A 22,117-nucleotide genomic window follows, 5' to 3' on the forward strand; every position below is an offset into this window, starting at 1 on the left:
CTATATAATCAGCTACTTAATAGTCTAATTTAATGATGTTGGGGGTTGAAAGGCTTCAAATCTGCAGCAGATGGGCGCGAAAATGGACGGGACGGCCGTGTGGACGGCTCGGCCGTGGATTACGTTAACTACTAGTCATCCTATGGTTGTTTCATTCGCTTATTACAGCCGTAGTAGTGTTAGTAACTTAGAACTCGGAATCTTGCTTGATGCTGCTGCAAAGACATCCTGCCCTCAATTCGATACGAAGTACGTACTCCACACGAGGAGCTCCTTGATCTTGCCTAGTTAGACTGGGCCCATTTATCTGATTCATATTGGAGACTCAAGTAATTTGATGTGGAGCAGACGAAGCAAAAGAGACTTTCTGGGTTGAATCAAATCCACCTTGTATGGCATCCATTTACTCCATCGGGCAATGCGCACTCTGATCATCCACCCCTCCACGCACATCATACAATGGCTGTTGTCAAGGACGGACCCATATCATCGAATCCGGGGCGGGGAACAATGCGATTAATCGTTCTAGTATCAGGTTGTTCACGCTTCGCACTATAGTCCTCTTAGATGACAGACGGACAAAGTGTTGAGCATTGATTGGCAGTCAGCAGCCTGTGATAGACGGAACCGCTGTCTTGCATATCGAATTGCAGGCAGACCTTCCACGAGGGGACTTTTCACCGCAACTTTGACGAGCTGTCAGATGTCAGCAGCGTCTTGGGGCCGTTAGACTAGATGACCCGGGTGTTTGAGGAGTATTCTGAACAATTGAGAAGCCAACAGATACTGCATTGCCATTGTATCTGTTGACTGTGGAGAAGCAAGCGTCGGAGCATAGGTAAGATACCCCAAGGTAATCCTACCATGATACCATGATACCATGATACCCGACGTCAGGACAAACCGCCAAGGAAAGCTAGCAGGGATATTCCGTTGGGCATGAGTCCTTATTCTTAGCTCAATTCCTAAAGTTGATTGTCCTTTAGTATGACAGCAGTACAGAATACTCTGACTCTCTACCAAGTATGACAGTAGCTCGCTCATGCAGCGGTATCGTAAGATACATCCCTGTAATTCTGTCATAGCGTACGGAGTAACCCATACCTTACCTTACGGATAACAACAAATGCGGCTTCCTGCAGCCGTCGACCCATGCCAAGTCTCGGGCTTCATTCTCGGGGAATGAAAGTACCACTTACCAGTACATACTGGTATAACAAACACTTCCTGCAAGACGGTACTTGGACCTGTTGTTCGGCCTCTACCTTACCTAGGTAGGTACTCGTTCGTAACACATATGTAACATTACCTTACCTCTCTCGGTCAGAAATAATACGTCTCCTCCACTCTCTCCTCCATAATTCTGGCCCGTCCCGTCTCTTCTCCCCATTTCTTTCTCATCCTCCCATACCTCTTTTTGACCTTCGACTTCGTTCACACAGCCATCGGTCGGCTTTTTTATTTCATATCCCGCGATACTATCTGCGGCCTCTATACCGTCATTGAGAACAATATCCAATCTCATAGACAACAAACACTCACTACTACCACGCCCAATTTCCACTGTTTTGAGTGATCACTTTTTCGCCTCATGGGAGGATACTAAGGAACCAACGGGTTCCGACCGCGACCTACGGTACTCGCCCACCATCGAACCTCACGACTCACGACGGCACGATTTATTCGAATATCATTTCTAAATAGGATCTGAAGACATTTGGTCACCTTCGTCCTTGTTTCTCTTCTTTTCTAACCTCCCAATTGTGTTCAACGTAGCATACAGCCATAGCTCCTACAATGGACGCTTTAGGAGCCTTCTCCTATATGTGCGACAATCTGCCGGCTTGGATTGATCAAATTTCCGAACTGGCCACCTATACCGCTGCGAAACATGCCGAGTACACCGAGGCTTACAAGAAGTACGCCCCGGTGAGGCCCCGGCGTCGCAAGAACAGCTCCGTCTGCTCCATCCGCACCGATGACATCTTCCCCTCGTCCCCGAATCGCGGGACCTCGGTCGAAGCAACCCAAGGAACCTCTAGCATTGCACTGAGAGCCCCAACGTCCCAGATTAGGTTGATTGGGAATCCCCGGAAACGCAGTGCCGACGATAGTCCTTCCATCGATTCTGCCGACGGGCCTGCCGCCTTTGTCAGCATTCGACACAACGTGGTCATTCACTACGACGGTCACACGCAAAAGTCGCTGGAGGAGATGGTACGGAATATCGGTACCGCACGGAACAATATGCGACGAGGCAAGATGTCACAGATCTCCCTGGGTGGGCTCCGATCGCGCATGGGCAACCAAGACGCAAGGAAGAATCGTGTAGCACCGGCTCTTCTGGACCAGGTTGACGGTTCTGATAGCGACATACTGTCCAATATTCGCAGCATCCGAAACAGGGGTCCTCCCCCGGCTGAGGCTTCCTCAAGCCGCGTTCCTCCGAAAGAAACGGTTTTTGACGTGGTAGATAAACAGCTCGAGCTGGTACACAGCCTCTGCGAGACAGCAGCTTACCAATTTCTGCGGTATGGAGATTGCTCAGCGGAATTGAAAGGTGTTGTGGAGAACTTTCGGTCACTGCTCGAATTGGCGACGAAAGAAGCGCAAAGTTTGAAAGCCGAGCAACCAGAGGTGTCTTTAAAAGAAGAAGTGAAGAAGGAAAGTGTCATGGTCTCACCTACGAAGACGATTGCCGAACCCCAGCGCGACAAACCTCAGGCTTCGTGCACCGAGGAAATCGAAGTTGACGATGCTTCGTCTATTTCAGTTGAATCTATTGATATCAAGGCCTTCCGCGCCAGTCGGCTCAGAACCTAGGCCAAAAATGGTCATCACCTACCGTACAATGTTCTACGAGAACTATATCAACATTTCTTTGTGTTTAGCATCGTGCAGCGTTACTATCATCATCATGGGCAGTATATCATCGGGGCATCAATACCATCATTATCATTATGAGCGAGAAAAGCATGGCTATGTCTTTGGGTGACTTGCTGCTTCTTGCGTTTTATTCCTTTGCCGCGACTGTACTGTCTCGAACCACTCCATTCCCTCATCTCTTTCGTTACCTTCTCGGTTATGGGTTCTCTTATTTGTCTGTCTACAAACTGTCTGACAAGGTCGGACTCGCATGGCGTTGGGATGCTGGCGTTTCCAATTCATCCCGATTTTTTTCAGGCCACGATTTCAAGTTCATCTTCAGTATATCTTGCAATATGTATTGAGACTGATAATTCATTGATTGATTCTCTAAACCTCATCTTGAAACCAATCATTTTCAACCACACTTCTGTGACAAGGTATCATGGTTAGTCCTCAGAATCAACGCTCAACCCTTGACAACCGAAGAACCCAGATCCGAACACCTGCATCATCCCACCGGTCCGTCCGTGGCTGGCTGAACAGGTGAAGAACACTGCCCCCTGTCCCGTACTGCATATTTCCTAAGGTAGCTTACCTACCTCCCACCCTGGTACCAACCACGGCGCAGTAACCGCCCCAAATCGTCGAAATCACCAGAACAAGCACCCCGCTCATCCATGTCATCTGCCATCTCCATATTCTCATTGGTGTGAAGATCCAGCCACTACCGACGCTAGGAGCCGGGGGGGATCCCTCCCGGCGACGCGGCGTCGTGTAAGAGGCCCGTTTGGGGGATGAGTGCTGGACTTGGAAAGTGTCAGTGTCAGTTAGTGTCTCTTGTCTCGATGGCGGGAGTGAGGATTCGAAAGGTTGTCTGTCTCTTTTCGCTGTGATGAAGCGGAATCTTATTGTTGTTTTTGTTTGATGGGGTTGAGGAGATGGACCACTGGTAGTCAACTCACACTGAGCCTTGGTAAGTGGTAATATTCTTTCGAGTTCATTAGCACAGTTCGTACAGAGTGGTTCCAGGAAGAGCTGGGTGCTCTGTACTTTGTACTGATGGCGAAAACTCATTCCATGAGCAGGGAGTAGGGACGTTCCATATGACATTTTCCTTAAGGTATTGAGTCTAGGTACTCCGTACAGCGTAATACGACAGTCGTAAGATATCAGACATCGATGATTGAATCGGGGAATGTGGTGCGAGGTGTGATAGATCACATTTTCAACATTGACGATACTTGCATTGTGTCATTGTTTCTAATGTTGAATTAACTTAAGCTTTGGAGTTAGACGGTTGTACACATATGAGTGATGCAGGTACTTCTTGATTATGAATATGATCACTGAATTGGAGATGTCAGAGTGTGGTTGGGATTGGAGTGAAGCGAACACAATGATGAGATACCAATAGAGATATATACCACGCATGAACAAGATGCACGCCAAAGGTGCCTGGTCTCTATCCGAACACCAGATGAAAGGCAAACGAGAGACTCAAAAGGTACTCCGTATGTGATCACAGACTCCGGACTCCACTGGACGAGCCGACTCTGGTCAGGCTAAAGCGAATATATAGTACAAACCAGTCTAAATATATACAACGAACGAGGTGACAAAACGAAGAGGTATCACTGAGTGGCAACATATCCCAACTCCGAATCAAACTGATAGTGTGTGCTATCCGAGTCCGGTCGAACATCCTTGACAGGATGGAAAAGTATCGACGGAAGACAGACCCGTCCATGTAAGGTCTCATACTATAATGCACCGCAATTAGCACGACTGCCTGGTCATAGCTTACGCACGGTTCTTACCAGCTTCCCTCCAGTCCCCTCCTTTCTCCATCCCAGAAAGTTCCAATACAGCCGTCCTGGTAGATTGGCACGATAGTACCACGAGAGGTCCTTGAAGCGGGATTCCCGGCCCCAGGAAAAGGGACTGTTCTTTGTGCTTCCGGTTCTCCCATTGACACCGGAGTTGAACCATTTATCCACGCTTTCCGGAGGCAAGTTCTTGTCTGAGTATATCGGATGCGGCACGGCAATGGCTTTGAGCCCGTGATGCAGTGCGGTGGTGACTGGGAACATCTCCGAGCCCATATGCCGACCAGCGAGGTTCTCGGCGTCCATGGCGAGCAACAATCTCCTCGAAAGCCGGGAATGTGTGATCAACGAGGCTCGGCGGGGAGTGTCGACTCCCACGTACCCTGATACCTCATTCCGGATGACCCATTCTGTACCGATGGGATGGAATATTGGAAGAAAGCCAATGTAATCAGCTTCCTCGCCAGCTCCCCAAGCATAGGAGTCCTGGCTCGGCGAGGGCACCGGCGGGGTGGGACCGAGGAGCTCCCTGTCGTTGATGGGGATGGGTAAAGGGCCCCAGACCGCTTCGTCTTCGATACGCTCCACAAACTTCCGGAAAGCACTCTCATAGGCACCATGAACTGCCGGGATGTAAAAGCGAGAATTGCGCTCCCACATCCCCCGTCGTGGCTGCTTCCGAGCGAACTCGGCTACCTTGTTGGCGAACTCATAGTGATGGCCCGTGAATCGAGCATCGATCTCCCAGTTCCACACAAAGTCAAAGTCGGGATATTGCAGGGCGAAATGTTGGACGGAAAGCCATTGCGCATGATGGACACTACAAACAGTCAGCTGAACTCGATCAGTGACCTGATTGCCATGCGAACGTACTCAATGACATTGCGATCGAGATTCGGATACCGGGACGCGACCATTGGCACATTCCAGAGAATAGTCATGCTCCGGAATTCTTCCGGAATATTATCTTTCAGGACCCTCTGCTGTACTTCAACCTGGTCGATCGGGAGTTCCGAGTCCTTGACGTGAAGGAGCAAAAAGACAGAGTATTCCCCTCCTGACTGTAGGGACAGCTCAGTGATCATTGAGCGGATCACTTGAAGATCATTCTCGGTATACTTCTTTCCGACATAGGTGCGAAGGAGAACGGCAGTTCGAGACTCGGGAGCGATGTGCTGTTTTGCTTTGGGGAGACCGTCATTCTTCCGAGAGAATCTGGCGGCATTGCTATCATAGCACTGGCGTTGCAGGTCTGACCAATCCACTTCGTTCCACTTGACCTTGGATGGCTTGATCCAGTTGGCCACAAAACTTTCGTCCTCCCCCAAGCCATAAGCACCATACCTAGTGTAGCGGTCAAAGGAAACCTGAGCATCGAACCCGACGGCCTCGTGGCTACCAAGCATAGGGGATGGGAACTCTGGCCTGTGCGTCAGCATTCTCAATTCACCAGAAATCCAGAAAGCACAGACAAAGCCTACCATCAGGAACGCCAATGTAAACGCCGACCTGGTCTTCTAAACTCTCATTCAGGAGCTTCCCACGCGGGCCCTCGCATGGAACAAACGAACCGCGATGCGCGTTCTGCCATTCTTGACTGCTGTAGTCTGGGTATGGGCGGTATATCCTGGGGATCTTGCTGCCTTGCCTTCCTTCGAAACGAGGATCTTCGAGAATGGTACGGTTGTCGTGACTCGGAGAGACGGCGATCCGGTCCAGTGTGGAGACGACATGGCTGAACACACTATACACAACAAGAGTCGTACGTTAGCTGCCGTCCTTAGTACCCTGATGGAACGTATGCATACCTAGGATACAGCTTTTGTTCCTCGAGATACCTCTCTTGCGCGGTCTTGCGTCGCTGTTTTCCGAAGACCAACGATCAGTCCTTTACTTCCACTTAGGCAATGACATGACTTACATTCGATATCAGAAAATCCAAGTTCAATGACCACACTGTGATCAAGAGCATGAAAAAGACCGCCGTTAAGAGGCCATGGCGCGCAAACCGGTGCATCAACATCTTGTTGATTGCCTGCATGGTTGCCAGAGGGAGGGTCAGATGCATTTAACCAATGCGCCTGACGATCATCGAAGACCAACTGCTTCAGCCTGATGAGCATACATCATTACCCAGGTAGCAGACCACGGCTCAATGTTTTCATACCGACCAATCCACTGACCGATGTTGATCAGGAACGGGACCGGGATCCGCAATGCTTAGCAGCACTTACTGTGGTGGATTATCGATAGGATATGCGCTGTTCGAGAGACCCTGAGTCCCTCACTGGGATTGGGAAGAGGAAGTGCCGTGCTGGATTCGTCATATCGTCGACTGAGAGTCGTAGACCCTTTTGCTTGATTACTTGATCAGGGCCATCTTCGTTTTCCACCACGCTGGTCCTGGGGCAAGACCCTTGTGGGTCAGTGGCACGCAATCCCGAAGCATCCACGGATGAACAAAGTTTATCATTCCGTCCATGAAATGCCTCTTCAACCTGAATCGAGCCACATGGTTGGCTTCTGACTGTTTCCAATGTACACAAAGTGATGATGCCTATATACGAATTCAGCTTACGGTCCGAATCTCATTTTTGGAGGACAAATCTGCCGACATTGCCTTGACCTATGCCAAACAAGCAATCCAGGTCCAAACACTGAAGAAGCACAAGCATGGGACGTTCCAAGAATAGTGTTGAGATGTGGAAATTCGGGCCCACTTCTGGCCCTGGACGGGTGGACCAACGGCAGCAACGGGTGTCCAACCAAGCTTCCTCAACTACATACAAGCACAAGTTACACCTGTCTATCTACACTCTACAGTGCCTGATCCAGTAAAAAGGGATGCATATCATGATCTTCAGCATTACGTAGCTGTGGACTGATCCGCATATCTGGGTTCTGACAACTCAGAAACAGAACAGGAGAGAAAATGATTATTCGTAGTACGTAGTAAAGACACGACAGAACATTCAGGGGTTTGACTTTTACTATCCTCCCCGATTAATGAATCTGGATCAGACTATTAGAATCAAGACAACTTACGGAGTCGATACTAAATACAAAGCCATGAATGTATCACGTGGGCCCCCTGTTGCAGATTACCAGCTAGAAGAATTAAAAACGACCAATCAGCACAGAGACGATGGGGTGTGGTTGCGCAATGCGCGTCGGGTTTGAGTGAGGAATGATCTACGACAACAAAACCACACGGCCCTGCTCTGCTCCTGATGATCATACCGGCATTTTTCTCTGACGGGCGTATGTTAAATTTACGAATATACTAAAGACGTTGTTATTGACGAAAAGCTGGTAGAAGACGATGGTGTTGAAACTACCGAAAATGGATAGTCATAAGGATTAAACATGAACGGGGCAAATTCCCCGTGTCTCGAATCAGGGATTGAGGGCAAGCTTTTATAAACACACGTGGGACGGAGCTGGTCCTAGTACGGACTACAGAGTACCGAGTGGACACTGGAAACTACAGGGTTTATGTACTACTTGTTGTCCGTAGTGATACTGCAGACCAAAGATGGGAGTTTGCCTGGATTACGCGAAAAGTGTTAAGTCGAGGTCAAGTCGTCAAGTTGCTAGCTGGTCATCCTTGCGGAAAGACTGCAGGAGCAGCAAATTAAGACTTGAAAGTCTCCTGATACAATTCAATCACTATCATCTATCTGCGAATGCCGTTTCGTGTCTGGATTCCGTCCACTTCGCATCCTTCTGGTCATGCCCGAGATTCGGTCCTACCGCCGACACAAATACCAATCTACCACTGCGCTGGATCCGCATCGGCAAAAGTCGTCCCTGCCGCTATCTCATCATACCAAACCTGTCTCGTCCCCTGCGTCCCCTTCATCCCGTTATCATCATGCCATCCATTCGCATACAGCCCAACCCGGAACTGGAACGCGCGGTCGTCCTCAACCGTCGTGTTGATATCATACTCCTCCAGCACCTTGACCCCATCAAACCACATCTTATAGAACCCCGTGCCATCCGTGCTCCACTTCGCCTGGATAATCACCTTGTGCCACGTCCCCGCAGTGACCGTGGCAAGGTTACTAAAGGTCTTGGTCTTCTGCGCGCAGACGGTCCCCTGCTTGACGCGCGAGTAGAGCTGGTCACCGACCAGCCACACCATGCTGGAGGGCATGTAGTCGTCGCAGCCTGTGTCGGAGAAATCCGCGATGAACTGCGCGATGTTGTACGACTGCGCCGGGGAGAACTGCCAGTCCTGCTGTAGGCGAAACGCGAAGCCGTAGAACCCCGTGTCGCCGCGCTTGTACACGTTATTCTTGACGACCTCGGAGTGGTAGCGGCCTGTGTAGCTCGAGTCGTAGACCTGGGTCATCTTGAGGGCGGTGGAGCCCTCGTACACGACGTTGGTGACTTGCTGCACCGTGCCGGAGTGTTCCTGGTTGGTCGAGTCCCAGCCTGTCAGGGTGCCGGTGTTGCTGAAGATCTGTGTGGCGTTGCTGGGGAGGCTGCACGCGAGCAGGGCCAATGCCCCGAGGATAGAGGGTTTGATCATTTTGAGCGGTGCGTGCGAGACAGTCTCTCGATCAGTTGGGTTGAAGATGAAATTGCTCGACTTCGGGGCTATATATACCCCACGGTATGACTTCTGAGCCGGCAAGCACCGTGAGATCAGGGTTACACCGCATCTGCAAGCGATGCTCTAATCGTCTTGTCTGCACAACTAAGCCATAACATTGCATGGCCCTCTTGAAACTAGCAACAGCATAAGCGAGATCAGCATCTGCTGAAAATGGAAAATGGTCCCCATCATCGCGAGCTCGCCGATTTCACCGGCAATTGCCATGGATCCTGGAGATATGACCTGACATGGATTTCCCGGAATCATCAATTCGTGGTCTACTACAAGACTGGAGGGAAACCACCAGTGTTTCAAAACAAGTCACCGTGGCATGAAAACGTTGCAGTTGAACACTGAACGGAGGATAAATAACCCAAAACAAGAGATGCAAAACATGAGCTCAGGGGCTGGTCCGTTGATGAGAAACCCCGCTTTCTCTCAGCAACAAGATCTATTGATGGCGCAGGGGAAAACGGTCAAGCAAGGATTCAACGCGAACAATCACCGGATTGCCGGTCCGGTGGTGGTCTGCGGAAACCGCCGGAGACCTCGACTTTGAGGCCATAATTCCTGTGCAGACCCTGCCTATCATTGGCATCTTTGACCATGATGGTATGCATGAGTTGTCAACGAGATCCTGGTCAATGGGACCAGTGGCCTATTTATGCCCGGACACATGGCCGGACAAACACCATAACGCTGTCATATTGTGTCCAACCCACTGCAGGTTGAACTGACCCACAAAACATCATGAAGACACTCCGGATGTCGTCTATCATCACCGTCACTCTAGCAGGAATAATTATCCTCCCTTATTCCCTTGCACGCTCGATTCCAAATCACAACTTGATAAGCGAGTCTGTTCTGCAGACTGACGAGGGATACCCGTTGACCTGCTGTGCGCATGGATGTTCTGGTCCATTCGTGACATGCTGGGATTGTGGTTCGCAGCCGTGTGGTGGTTGCTACTCCTGTTTGGGTGAGCCGGATAATGAGTTGCACCCTTTCTTAGGACTTGGTGCAATGATGCCAATTACTGTAGATGACAAGAAGTACCTTGACTCGAACGAACCAATGATTTCGCCTTAGAGTTCTGATTGTTACCACTTGAAGAGGGAAAAGTAACTATTAGTTTCAGGTAGCGTGGTCAGGAACCAATATATTTCATATGTCCTAACGTCCCTGCGTGAAGAAGCATTCCAATGACATCAAGAGTATCCATCGATATCATAGACCGTGTCAAAATCAAACCATTAGGTATCTGCGTCCACCAACAGGGATTCACTTCAAAGTATACATTAGATTATATATTTGTCCAAGATTGTATCAGGTCGGCGACGTTGAATCAGCCAAGGGCTGATGGGGTATCAAGCAGTAGGACGACGACCTCTTCCGCATCGCATTAACTTCACTCTACGTCGAGACTTGGTAGAATGACGACTCGGCAAAAAAGAGGTTGGAAGCAAAGATCCAACACCTTAATAGTAAACCTTCTCCTCAAAGATGGGGGGAACGCCCTTGTCAACATCCCAGTGGATCTTGTTCTTATCATCCAGCCAAGCATCCTCATCTGTGATGGGAATCACCCGTGCCGAGTGCTTGACCTCCTGTTTGCTCACCCCAAGTTTATCACGAGGAATCCACAGAAGCGGAGGCTGGGAGGTAATCGCTGGGTGGAAGTAGGCGTCGCGTTCAACTTCTGGAGCGTACTGTGTAGTCTCATGAGCGTCCGGGACAAGGTGCCGCAGCTGCCAGTATCCGTCGTATTTGTCGGGGCGGAACCACTTCAAGATCAGATTGGGTTTCTTCTCGGAGGCGTCAGGGGCGCTGGTCAGGCCCTTCTCGGCAGCGTCAAAGTCCGGGAAATTGCCATTCTCATTCTTCCCTGACTCAGTCGCAGCAATGCCGTCCGGGTGCTCGCCCGGAGAATCGCCGTGCTTGATTGGCTCAGGGGGAAGAAGACTCTGCTCCTCAGCCTCTAAATTCTTGGGAAGATAGTTAATCAAAGGAGAAAGAGCGTTGTGCAAAGAAATGTGGTAAAGAATCATGAAGACAAGGCAGATAATCATCAAGATCATGGGACCCAGTGCCACCCGGTTGGCTGCAGTTCCGATGGCAAATAAGCCGATCAAGCAGATCACAAGCAAGTAACAGCCCACAGTAATGTGCTGCAGGGCGCGAGCGTAAGCCTTGCCCTGGGTGTCTATATTGGCGTTTGACACGTAGAGCATGTTGTACCGGTAGGCGAAATAAAACAGGTACAGACCAATGGTCGCGAAACCAAGCACCAGCGGAGCGATACACGAGTAGGTGATAGCTATCCCCAACGGGTCGACATCGTTAGCTGCAGGAAACCAGAATAATAGCAACAATTACGAGGCCTTACCGATGACTGCAAGAAGGGTCAAGGGAGGATAGACGGTTCCCCAGCCCAAACCAGCGAGGGATGACCAGCGATTGTACATCTTCCGAGGTGTAGAATCCAGCAATTTGCCCAGAATCTTGCCCAAGATCAGGCCGGTGATCTGAAGCAGGGCACCGGAGCTGAACGAAAGACCCTGTAGAACGATATAGGAAATGTAGAAGTTGGAAGCCTTGGGGATGTTCGTGGCGAGGAGCTGCGCAGCAGAAGTAGGTTGCTGGACAATCCGCGTGGCGACGCTAGTCGCCGAGGAAGCCAGGGTCACAACCAGGAAGACCTGAACCACTTGAAAAGCGAAGTAGAAATTCTGTGTAGTCAGCTCAACAGCTGCCGCGCTAGGCGCGCCGCCGAGCTTGGCCATCACTAAAACGCACGATCAGTACAGTTCCGTAGTCGCGTTGGCTTTAGGAAGACACGACCTACATCGCAGAATAATGGGCAACAGAGCCATGAGCACAGACATCAAAACGGTGGGCAAAAGACCAGTGATGACACCCTTGATCCAGCTGGGGACATCGTTGATGAATCTGAGAAAGTGAACCTTGTTCGTTAGGGAATCGATGTTCGAGATGGAACCGACAACAGCGACGGGGATGGCCCAGAAGACGATGAGAGCGCAGACAAATCCAACTGTGGCGGAATAACGGACGATGCGCTCCCACCATTTGATGCGCAAGTTCGACCAAATGACCTGTGTAGGGTCCAGACCAATGTAACGCGGGGCCATGTGCAGAGGCAGATTGTGAGCGACTGGCAACATTTGCTAGTTAGCATTCAAAATCACCTAAACTTCGTGAAATTAATTTCCCGAGACGTAACATACCCGACTGGAAGGCAGATTGTGCGTCTGCTTGAGCGTAGAATTCGACAAAGACGGATGAAACCAGCTTGACATCGCCCGCACGGTGCTTAGCCTGGAGCTCTTCGATTTCCGGGCTGAGGCGCTCAATCTCTGATCTGGCCCAGTTGATCGTATCAACTTTCTTTCCAACAAGGAATTTCAGACGGTGCGTTGGTCTGTCCGAAGGCTTGACCCAGCGAGCTGCCACAGAGCCCGATTCATCATCTGGTTCATCAGACAAGTTCTCGAGTGGCACAGCATCATCCTCAACACTTCCTCCTTTCTTCAGGGCTTTGGCTCGCGCAGCGTTCGCAAGCTTAATCAGTTTCGTTTCGGCGGCTTCCAATTTCATAGCGGCAGCATCCCGTTCCTTGACCTTGTCCTCTAGCTCACTGGTGTCGGTAGCGATCCAAACGTTTTTCACCTTTTCAATGCCGAACATTCTCCGAATCTTGTCACGGTTGAGATAGTCTTCAGTCACAGCCGTGAAAAGAACGGTCCGCGATGAGAGTCGGCTGGCATACGCGGGAGAGAGGGAATACGCCTGGCGCAAGTTGATATAGAAAATGCCCTCACGGGTGACAGTCATGAACACGAATCCTGCCACTCAATCAGAACCCGAGACAAAGCGATAGTGAAATACCATTGCGCAGAGATTACTGACCGACGAAAATCCAAGCGAGGATGGCGTGGGCAAAGTAGCGAGCATTCTTATCCGGTGAAATGTTGGACATGCTCAAGATGTCCAATTGTTGTCTGTTAGCTCCTCCTGTCGCATTGACAGGAAACAATATGGGCCAGGTCATCAAGCAGCCGACAAAGCAAATGACTGAAATCAACTTCAGGAAGCGAAGCAGAAGATAGGCGTCCATAGAATGATGTTGCAAAACGAATTCGTCGGGCACCTTGTACATATCGATAATCCAATTCCACAGGCCAGTGCCAACGGAGGGACTGCGTTCCGAGGGGCGCAAGAAACCGAGATAGGTTCGGGGCATGTACATGCGACGTTCGCTTCGCCGCAGAATCACGAAGACCAGAACCATGATGACAGCTACCACTAGGGCAGGAACCAAAGTGGTGACCAAGCTAGAAGCTGAGTTGGACGTATTTTGGGGGTCGTCATCCTAGAAGGCGTCAGTCCGTGTTCCGTTTAAACCCCAGGGTGAATTGCTATCGCAGTCCTTCGCAGCTCCTTGTACTTACCGCGCGACGGGACAGCTGGTGCAGACCAGCCATAGCATCGTCGAAGCCCATTTTGATTCTGTCGACTCACTCCCCAGCGCTTGGGGGAGGAATTGCCGAGTCGACCTTTAGTTTACGCTGTGAGCGGTCAGGAAGTGGGAGCTGTTTGGAAGTTCCAAGCATCCAAGATGCAATAGGGCGCGACAAGCTACCGCTGCTCGGAAGGAATCGAGTCACACAGCGAGAACAACCGAGAAATGCTAGATAGAGGAGGGAAGGAAAAATTAAGAAAGACCTCGGGCGAGAGGCCTGTGAGAAAGAAATTTCGACTACGGAGGTAAAGGGTCAAAGGAGAGACGAAAAGACCAAGGAACCGAAGCTTAAGGGGAGAGGGGGCAAGCGATACGCCCAGCGACAGCGTCGACGTCGGAGTCCTCCACACAAAGTTTAATTGGGTCAGGAGTCAGGACTCAGGAGTAGTAGTAATGATGAAAACAACGAGATCGGGGAAGCGAAAAAGATGTCGAACCAGAATCACTTGCGTGCATGCCAATTGATGCACGAGGAATGGAGAATTTGGTATCCCTCGAGTCTCAATAGCGTAAACTGCCAAAATAAAGAGGAAAGGAAAGCCGAATTCGAGCGAAGGGAATCTCTGAAGCAAAAGAAGGTACACTCCAACCCAAGTTCCAGGCTTTGAGCCACACTGGGATTTGAGAGCAAATCTGCGATGAGTCGATGACCGGTGGGGAGGAAAAAAGACCTGATCTTTGGGACGGAGGGATGAATCGATGGATGACGATGAAGGCAAATTCAGCTCCACACACAGCCTGCACAGGACTTTGTTTAGACTCTAGACTACCTTAGTGCTAGCTGAAACCAAAACTGATACTTACAGCTTGCAGCGAGCATGGATGACCTAATTTACTGATTAGATTCCTACATATTACTCCACCCTCCATAATGAGATCGCAATATGAATCTATCCGTCCATCTGTCTCATAAGATACCTTTAGCTATCTCATCAGTCTCTTGCATTTTCTGCAGTGCCTTGAGCAGCAAATTCTCAGTTGCAATCCTGGTTCACTAGCAAGTCTAGCACCAATAGTGCCCAGCTGGTGATATCTTTTACTTTGCTAGCGCTAGTACTTTACCAGCTTGGTCGATGGGCTTGCTGCATTCCTATTGGTCGATATCTAGCTGGGCTGATGACTTGGCTCCACTAGATCTGGAAGTGCGCCCCACTTGCGTAGTGATGAATTCAATCTGTGGCAAATTTTTGAGGCCGCCAGCTCAGCTCCTTGCACCTAGGTACCACCTCAGGTACCTACATATCATGGGTATGGTACCTTACTGTACCTCTCTCTTCAGGAACAAATGCCACATTACGGAGTACATTTATTCTGATCATCTCCTGACATTCAAGGGGCAAAGTCAAATGCTGCTTTCATCTCCAAGGACCAGACATGAATCCCAAATCATATGAAGATCGGCAGGTTTGTTTCTCGGCATGGCTGGTTCATGATTCGAGACCTTAGGTACTCCGTACCTATCTAAGTATCAATTTCAGAGGGAGCAGGGGTGGTTACCAATTTACCATGCGGGACGGTAAGTATCGCGATTTCCTAAAGCAGTGAAGTTACCTCAACCTAACCAACTAACTACTTTAACCTCGGGTTACCACTTACCAGTTACCAGGATAGCATTCGGTCTCACCAGCCACAGTTCATTAGACATCATTATTGCCGAGTTATTTACCTACTACATCATGCAGAGCGATACCTACGTGCCCATTGATATTTGATTCTCATCCCTGGAAATCAAGCTTATGTACCAATTGAAGTTCACTTGAAGCAGGCCTCTGCCTATTTCGAAGAGAAACTCTAGCAAAGTAATAATAACAATCCTCATGCGCCCCATCAAAATACGCAGTACGTAGCTGCATGAACATCAGCCTCATAGAATCTTCACCTAATAAAGGTGTACTTCGGGTCACAAGATTTCTCCACCCAACGACCCATGGTCCGTTCTGCAGCAACGATCTATGAAGATTAGAGTCACGGTCAAATGGAGTCTTACTCGGTGGATGCCTGGATGATAGGATGATCTAGTATCAGAACTAACCAGAAATAGATGACGCTTACACCAATGGAATTGATATTTCCCTCTCTTGTATGTCATTCTCAGTGGCCCAGGGATCCACGTGTGGTATGAGAAATTCCTTACTGTACATCACTGAATGTCCATGCGCCATTGTTTGAAGATTCTGATGACTTGCACACAGTCACACTCACTGTACCTCTTCGAGCAAACCTTGCATTGCCAAGATATAAACCGAGGTATGTGGCGCAGCAGCAGTGGCTTGTAGATGTAGCTTGCATTGTTGAAAAACGCATAACGCATAAAATGAAATGGAGCAACGGGAAGTCAATCGGAGTAATTGTTCAAGCCTCTACATAGGCAAAAATGGGATGAGCACGGCTGCCCGCAAGCCGGAGCCCACATCCCTAGGCAAGTAAAACTTCGTGCCTAGAAAAGTATATACTAGGAGAAATGCATAGGTCAGATCACCCAGGACCAGCTGTTCAGTCAACAATCGCGTGCGAGTTCTCAAAGCTGCTCCAAACTTTCAGGTGCAGCGGCGTTGAGCTCCTCTTCAAAAGCATCAATACCGCGGACAGGCGGCGTGAGCATCAACAAGCTCAGTAGTATTTCATTGAATTGGAATTGTAGGTCCGGCCGAAGTTGTTTGTGGGTCTTCAATAGCTCGCCGGTAGACCATGCTCGTTCGGGATCCCTCATATCTGATTCGTATCCTTCTTCCAGTAAGAGCCACACCAAAGTCTCACATGCAGGATAACGATCAAGCTGGTGCTGCTTCACAACCGTGCTGATGTGGCTGATAAAACGACTCGTTTTGCTCGGCGAGTCTTGGAAATCCCATAAAGCTGCCGTGATATAGATGAGTGCCGCAGTACGGCAGACCTCCTGGCTCGGTGCATCCCGCACCACATATAGGCGCGAAGTCTGCGGCACTTGTGATGGGCGTGGCCCGCTGGAAAGTAAAGGGAAGAGTGGGCTATCCATCTGAAACGCCTCCCGTCGCGAGGGAACAGACGACAGGTATGCATCTGATTTGTGTTTATGCATCATTTCCTCGGCCCCGCGAAGAAACGTGAGCAGCCACCGTTGACCGACTTTGTCGACGGTTGAGTGGGAAGACATCGCAACATATAGCACATAATGCAAGAATACGTGGACACCATTGCGAGACCCGGCCTGGGATCGAAGAATCTGGACAGCCTGGTCCGCATATTCTTGGGCCTTTTGTTGGCTACCAAATCTTTCTTCTTGCAGCGACAATCCTGTCAATGCCATGGCGAGATTGTCTCCATCAATGTCCATCAACCCTTTTCTGATCATCTCTATGCTTCGCGTGGCTTGTCCAATATGTGTTCGAATTTGTCGGCTATCCTTCATGTTGTAAATTTGAGCCTTCCATCGGGAACAATACCCAAGTACGACCGCTTGGAAAGGTAATGGGTGCACCATGGCGGTGCGGAAAATCTGGTCCTTAATGTGTTTATTTTGACCAGACCAGTATGTGAGTTTGTGTGTCCAATAATCTATCAGCTCAAGATCGTCTTTTGGGCAGACCATCGGTAGACTGTGGAAAGGGTCTTTCCTGGATGCATCAAGCGAGGTGATGGGCGAGGTAAGAAATGGTGTATTAGACGCACTGAATGACGGTCTCGTCATGGGAAAGCCCGTCTGAATCTAGATGTCATACGTTAGCGCCCTCGCTTTCGTTTGTAAAGACCAATGCACATATCATACGATGATTCCTCAAATGTTCACATCGTACATCACGCAAGATCCGCTCAACGAACTCAGAAGTGATGATCACCTACCAAGGCGTTACCGTGAGACGCCGTCTCACTTGCAATTCCTCGATCCTTATCGGTTCCGTCAAGATCGCCTCTTTCGTTCGTCTTCTGCTTCCATGAAAGATACCGAAGAGGTCGGTTATTCCTTCTATCGTCTGTGTTATGGGCGTGTAAATGTTTGTGCTGCCTTCGCTTTTCCTGGACGTGGTGGCGCATGACATATGCCCGCTTCTCCCGCGATGAAGAATTCGAATCAACAAAGAAGAATATCCGATCTTTCGCAGGCTGATCTTCTGTTGTCGAGAGACGCCTCCGCCTTTTTGATTTCGCAGAAGGTTGTGCGCCATCTTCGGGGCGGGCTGTCGACGAAAAAGTAAAGGTCAGCTACCTCAGAAGACTTCGAGCAAAATCTGCAGCTGGAGGGGTGCACTGACTTGGCTGGCCTTCGCAAGAGGTGTCATTTACCCCGGTTCGTGGTGCAAACTGCGACAGATTGGGCGGAGCGTGCCTGTGTGCAGACATCACGAGCTAGCGGGTGGCAGTAGACTCTTTTGATGACTGACGTACTGAACAAGCAAGGATCTTGTTATGACAGCATAGCGGATTATGCGATTTACCGGGATACCGTCACCACGAAAGAGTAATGTTGAAAGAAGTCATCGCAGAACCACAGCTTCAGAGAATCCAGACGATGTCATAACCTTGCCGATCAAGTCATCGTCGAGGATAGGAACGACCTGGCGATGATCAGCTCCCGACGATAAGGGTCGACCCCGACTTGCCCGTTCTTATGATGGACGAGGAGTTGAAGGACCAGCAGGGCAGTGGGTCGTAAGAGGGGACTAGGGTCAACTAAGAGCCCCCGATAGTCCAACACCAAAAGTCAAGTTGATTCTGAGGCGATATTTCGATTGGCTCGTCAGAAAACCAAAAGCCGGAATAATCATTTTTGTGATGCGCTATTGGCTGAAGAATGCCAACTACTGGCTTCCATTCCGCCCCTGTTATCGCCGAGTGGGCTCCAGGACCTATTTCCAGAATAGGCAACAGAGAGGCCTGCTGTGGCAGAGGTCCGTGCACAGCCGCTGATGTAAGCATACAGAAACCACTTTACGCGTCGGCACCGCATTAACTACTTCTCCGCTGCGCGTCGCGTCTTCGACGCGTATCTTTGAGAGAAGAAAGTAACTATCGCTGAAGCAGACTCTGCGAGGGGATCATTATTGACGCTATCAACAATTCAATCGGACGCCTTGCTCGACGGCACGATACTGAAAACAAATTCTTTCTCAAATATCCATTCAGTCGAATAACTTCAATCTTCCAACTTTCATCGATTCGTGCAATTGTCCTACCCATAGCGGCCCTGTTTTGGCCGTCTGCCCTCGCCCAAAATGTCCTCCCTTTTTGACGCCGTCCTTCAGTCTGAATTGGGGTCGACAGCTGGCTCCCGTGACAATCAACGACTCCATTCAGACCGCCTCCCCAGCTCTCGGCCACAACCGCCGTCCGAGAGCAATGGCCCGTTGAGCGATATGCATGGCTTCCCCGACGACCAAGTCGTGAACCCTAGCCGGTCGACTGTCAGTCGGCTTCGCAATCCCTATCTTCCTGGGCCTCCCCCGGTGGTCGATTTGGCTGGGGAGAAAGTACAGCAGGCTTTTGAGGAACTGCTCGAGACTTATATGGAGGAACCGTCGTTGTCGGCGCCTCCACCATCGTCGGAGATACTGAGTGACAAATATTATATCGCACAAATCAAAGGCATGAAGAAATTCGAGCTTTCAACCCTCTATGTCGATTTTACCCACTTGACATCTCTCAGTAACCAGATTCTGGCGGATGCGATTGCCAACCAATACTTCCGATTTCAACCCTTCCTAACAAGAGCCCTTCACAATTTAATTGCAAAACATGAACCTGAATACTTCGTCTCTCATCGTCAGGCCACCAGTGCCTCATCCCAGGCCAGCTCATCCATGATGGCTGCCAATGCAAGTGTGACTGAAAACCCTGACTTGGGGCAGAATATTCGCGCGAAAACCCGCCACCAGCAGACTGACAAGCTGTTTTCTTTGGCATTCTATAACCTGCCTTTGGTCTCCAGACTGCGCCAACTTCGCACCTCCCAAATTGGAAAGCTGCTCTCCATTTCCGGTACCGTCACTCGGACATCTGAAATTCGGCCTGAGCTGTCTCTTGGAACTTTCGTTTGTGAGCAGTGCAAATCGGTTGTCTCGAATGTGGAACAGACCTTCCGATACACCGAGCCAACACAGTGCCCAAATAGCACCTGCATGAACCGCTCAGGATGGCGCCTGGATATTGGGAAGAGCACGTTCGTCGACTGGCAAAAGGTGAAACTCCAGGAGTCATCGCACGAAATTCCAACCGGGAGCATGCCCCGCACCATGGATGTGATCTTGCGTGGTGAGATGGTCGACCGTGCCAAGGCTGGTGAACGTTGCATCTTCACTGGTACCCTGATCGTAATCCCTGATGTCAGTCAATTGGGACTTCCAGGTGTACGACCGGAGGCTGTTCGCGACAACGGTGCTTTCCGGAGTGGCGATGTCGGTGGAGGAGGTGTCACTGGTCTCAAGTCACTGGGTGTCAGAGACTTGACCTATCGACTGGCGTTCCTTGCCTGTATGGTCACCCCTGACACGACAACTCCTGGCCAGCAGTCGAATCAGCAGTTGAACGGCCAATCCCACAACATCCTGGCTTCATTGAACCAGAACAATGAACCGGAAGCCGACGAGGACAAAGCCCAGGAGGCTCTCCTTCAGAGTTTCACCCCATACGAAGTGCAGGACTTGAAGAATCTGGTTCACTCTGAGTATATCTACTCTCGGTTGGTAGATTCAATCGCTCCTATGATCTACGGTCACCGGCAGATCAAGAAGGGTTTGCTTCTGCAGTTGATTGGAGGTGTCAGCAAACATACGGAGCAGGAGAACATGCAATTGCGTGGTGATATTAATATCTGCATTGTTGGTGATCCTTCGACAAGCAAGAGTCAGTTCTTGAAGTAAGCTTTCAACCCTGCCAACGCGCTTTCTGTGCCATTTCGGAGTCCCTGACCCTGTTCTTTCCAGGTACATCTGTTCTTTGCATCCTCGCGCTGTTTATACTAGCGGCAAGGCATCATCTGCAGCGGGTCTGACCGCATCTGTCGTCAAAGATGCTGAGACTGGTGAATTTACTATTGAAGCCGGTGCTCTGATGCTTGCTGTATGTCGCGCCCCGCTGTCCATACGTGGTTCCTGTGCTAATTTCATGATACACAATAGAACGGAGGCGGTATCTGTGCTATCGACGAGTTTGACAAGATGGACATCAGCGATCAAGTTGCCATCCATGAAGCAATGGAACAACAAACTATCTCTATTGCCAAAGCGGGTATTCATACTACCCTCAATGCTCGTGCGTCCATTCTTGCAGCTGCCAATCCTGTTGGTGGTCGTTACAACCCAAAGGCTACATTGCGCGCAAATCTCAACTTCAGTGCTCCTATCATGAGTCGATTCGACTTGTTCTTTGTGATCCGAGATGAGCCGAATGAAACGGTGGATCGTAATTTGGCTGACCATATCGTCAACGTGCACATGAACCGTGATGAGGCCGTCCAGCCAGAACTTAGCACAGAGCAGTTGCAGCGCTACATTCGGTTTGCCCGAACCTTCAGACCCGTATTCACGGAAGAAGCGAAGGCTTTGCTTGTTGAGAAGTACAAAGAGCTGCGAGCAAATGACGCTCAAGGAGGCATTGGCCGCTCTTCGTATCGTATCACAGTCCGTCAACTCGAGTCTTTGGTTCGTCTCTCCGAGGCTGTCGCCAAGGCCAACTGTGTCGAGGAGATCGTACCGAGCTTTGTACGCGAGGCCTATGACCTCCTACGCCAGAGTATCGTCACCGTCGAGAAGGATGATGTTGAAGTTGACGACGACGAAGGCACTCATGCGAATGGAGGGGCTGGTCAAGAGGATCACGAGATGGCTGATCGGGACAGGGAAGGTGACAGTCCCATGCGTGACGATGTGGAAGTACAGCCGCGTCAGAAGACCAAGATCACATATGATAAGTACATGAAGATCTTGAATCTGTTTGTTCGCCGCGTCAGTGAGGACGAGTCGAGGTCGGGTGAAGGTGTCGAGCAGGAAGATCTGATTGTCTGGTACCTGGAGCAAATTGAGTCTGAGCTGAACAACGAGGAAGACCTGCAGCGTGAGCGCGACCTGGCAGGAAAAGTCTTGAAGAGGATGGTCAAGGTTTGTTCTTTACCGACAGCAAGTGTCTCTATCACCGCTCATTTTACTGACTATTTTCGGCAAAACAGGAGAATATTCTCATGCCAATCCGAGGCGAGGGCCTGGTGGATGCTGATGGAGATCATCAAGAGCAAGTTCAACGGACAGTCTATGTGCTGCATCCTAACTGTGCCTACGAAGAGGCTTAATCGTTATTGTTCTCTTCTTCGTC

At 50.0% G+C, this 22,117-nt stretch overlaps 6 protein-coding genes across 6 annotated transcripts; 2 read left to right on the forward strand and 4 right to left on the reverse strand.

Moving 5' to 3' along the window:
• Nucleotides 1-1,797: 1,797 nt before the first annotated feature.
• CDV56_100465 (uncharacterized protein) lies at nucleotides 1,798-2,823 on the forward strand (the record flags this gene model as incomplete). Its single annotated transcript, XM_026754084.1, has 1 exon — nucleotides 1,798-2,823. The coding sequence occupies one exon, from the start codon at nucleotides 1,798-1,800 to the stop codon at nucleotides 2,821-2,823; it is 1,026 nt and encodes a 341-aa protein (XP_026615735.1).
• A 1,676-nt stretch (nucleotides 2,824-4,499) lies between these two features.
• CDV56_100883 (DUF3405 domain-containing protein) lies at nucleotides 4,500-6,735 on the reverse strand (the record flags this gene model as incomplete). Its single annotated transcript, XM_026754502.1, has 6 exons — nucleotides 4,500-4,628; nucleotides 4,686-5,514; nucleotides 5,568-6,114; nucleotides 6,176-6,438; nucleotides 6,503-6,555; nucleotides 6,616-6,735. The coding sequence occupies 6 exons, from the start codon at nucleotides 6,733-6,735 to the stop codon at nucleotides 4,500-4,502; spliced, it is 1,941 nt and encodes a 646-aa protein (XP_026615736.1).
• Nucleotides 6,736-8,466: 1,731 nt separating this feature from the next.
• On the reverse strand, nucleotides 8,467-9,231 carry CDV56_101494 (polysaccharide lyase family 20 protein; the record flags this gene model as incomplete). The annotated part of the gene is made up of 1 exon (XM_026755113.1): nucleotides 8,467-9,231. The coding sequence occupies one exon, from the start codon at nucleotides 9,229-9,231 to the stop codon at nucleotides 8,467-8,469; it is 765 nt and encodes a 254-aa protein (XP_026615737.1).
• A 1,544-nt stretch (nucleotides 9,232-10,775) lies between these two features.
• Nucleotides 10,776-13,817, reverse strand: CDV56_101802 (putative DUF221 domain protein; the record flags this gene model as incomplete). Its single annotated transcript, XM_026755421.1, has 6 exons — nucleotides 10,776-11,641; nucleotides 11,684-12,082; nucleotides 12,143-12,469; nucleotides 12,543-13,160; nucleotides 13,225-13,687; nucleotides 13,767-13,817. The coding sequence occupies 6 exons, from the start codon at nucleotides 13,815-13,817 to the stop codon at nucleotides 10,776-10,778; spliced, it is 2,724 nt and encodes a 907-aa protein (XP_026615738.1).
• Nucleotides 13,818-16,355: 2,538 nt separating this feature from the next.
• CDV56_102564 (uncharacterized protein) lies at nucleotides 16,356-17,297 on the reverse strand (the record flags this gene model as incomplete). The annotated part of the gene is made up of 1 exon (XM_026756183.1): nucleotides 16,356-17,297. One exon carries the CDS (start codon nucleotides 17,295-17,297, stop codon nucleotides 16,356-16,358), a length of 942 nt encoding a protein of 313 aa, XP_026615739.1.
• A 1,729-nt stretch (nucleotides 17,298-19,026) lies between these two features.
• CDV56_102900 (MCM DNA helicase complex subunit MCM6) lies at nucleotides 19,027-22,094 on the forward strand (the record flags this gene model as incomplete). Its single annotated transcript, XM_026756519.1, has 4 exons — nucleotides 19,027-20,666; nucleotides 20,734-20,869; nucleotides 20,929-21,906; nucleotides 21,975-22,094. The coding sequence occupies 4 exons, from the start codon at nucleotides 19,027-19,029 to the stop codon at nucleotides 22,092-22,094; spliced, it is 2,874 nt and encodes a 957-aa protein (XP_026615740.1).
• Between the last annotated feature and the right edge of the window lie 23 nt (nucleotides 22,095-22,117).

The sequence above is a fragment of the Aspergillus thermomutatus genome, assembly GCF_002237265.1.
Source record: "Aspergillus thermomutatus strain HMR AF 39 chromosome Unknown NODE_58, whole genome shotgun sequence".
NCBI lineage: Eukaryota > Fungi > Ascomycota > Eurotiomycetes > Eurotiales > Aspergillaceae > Aspergillus > Aspergillus thermomutatus.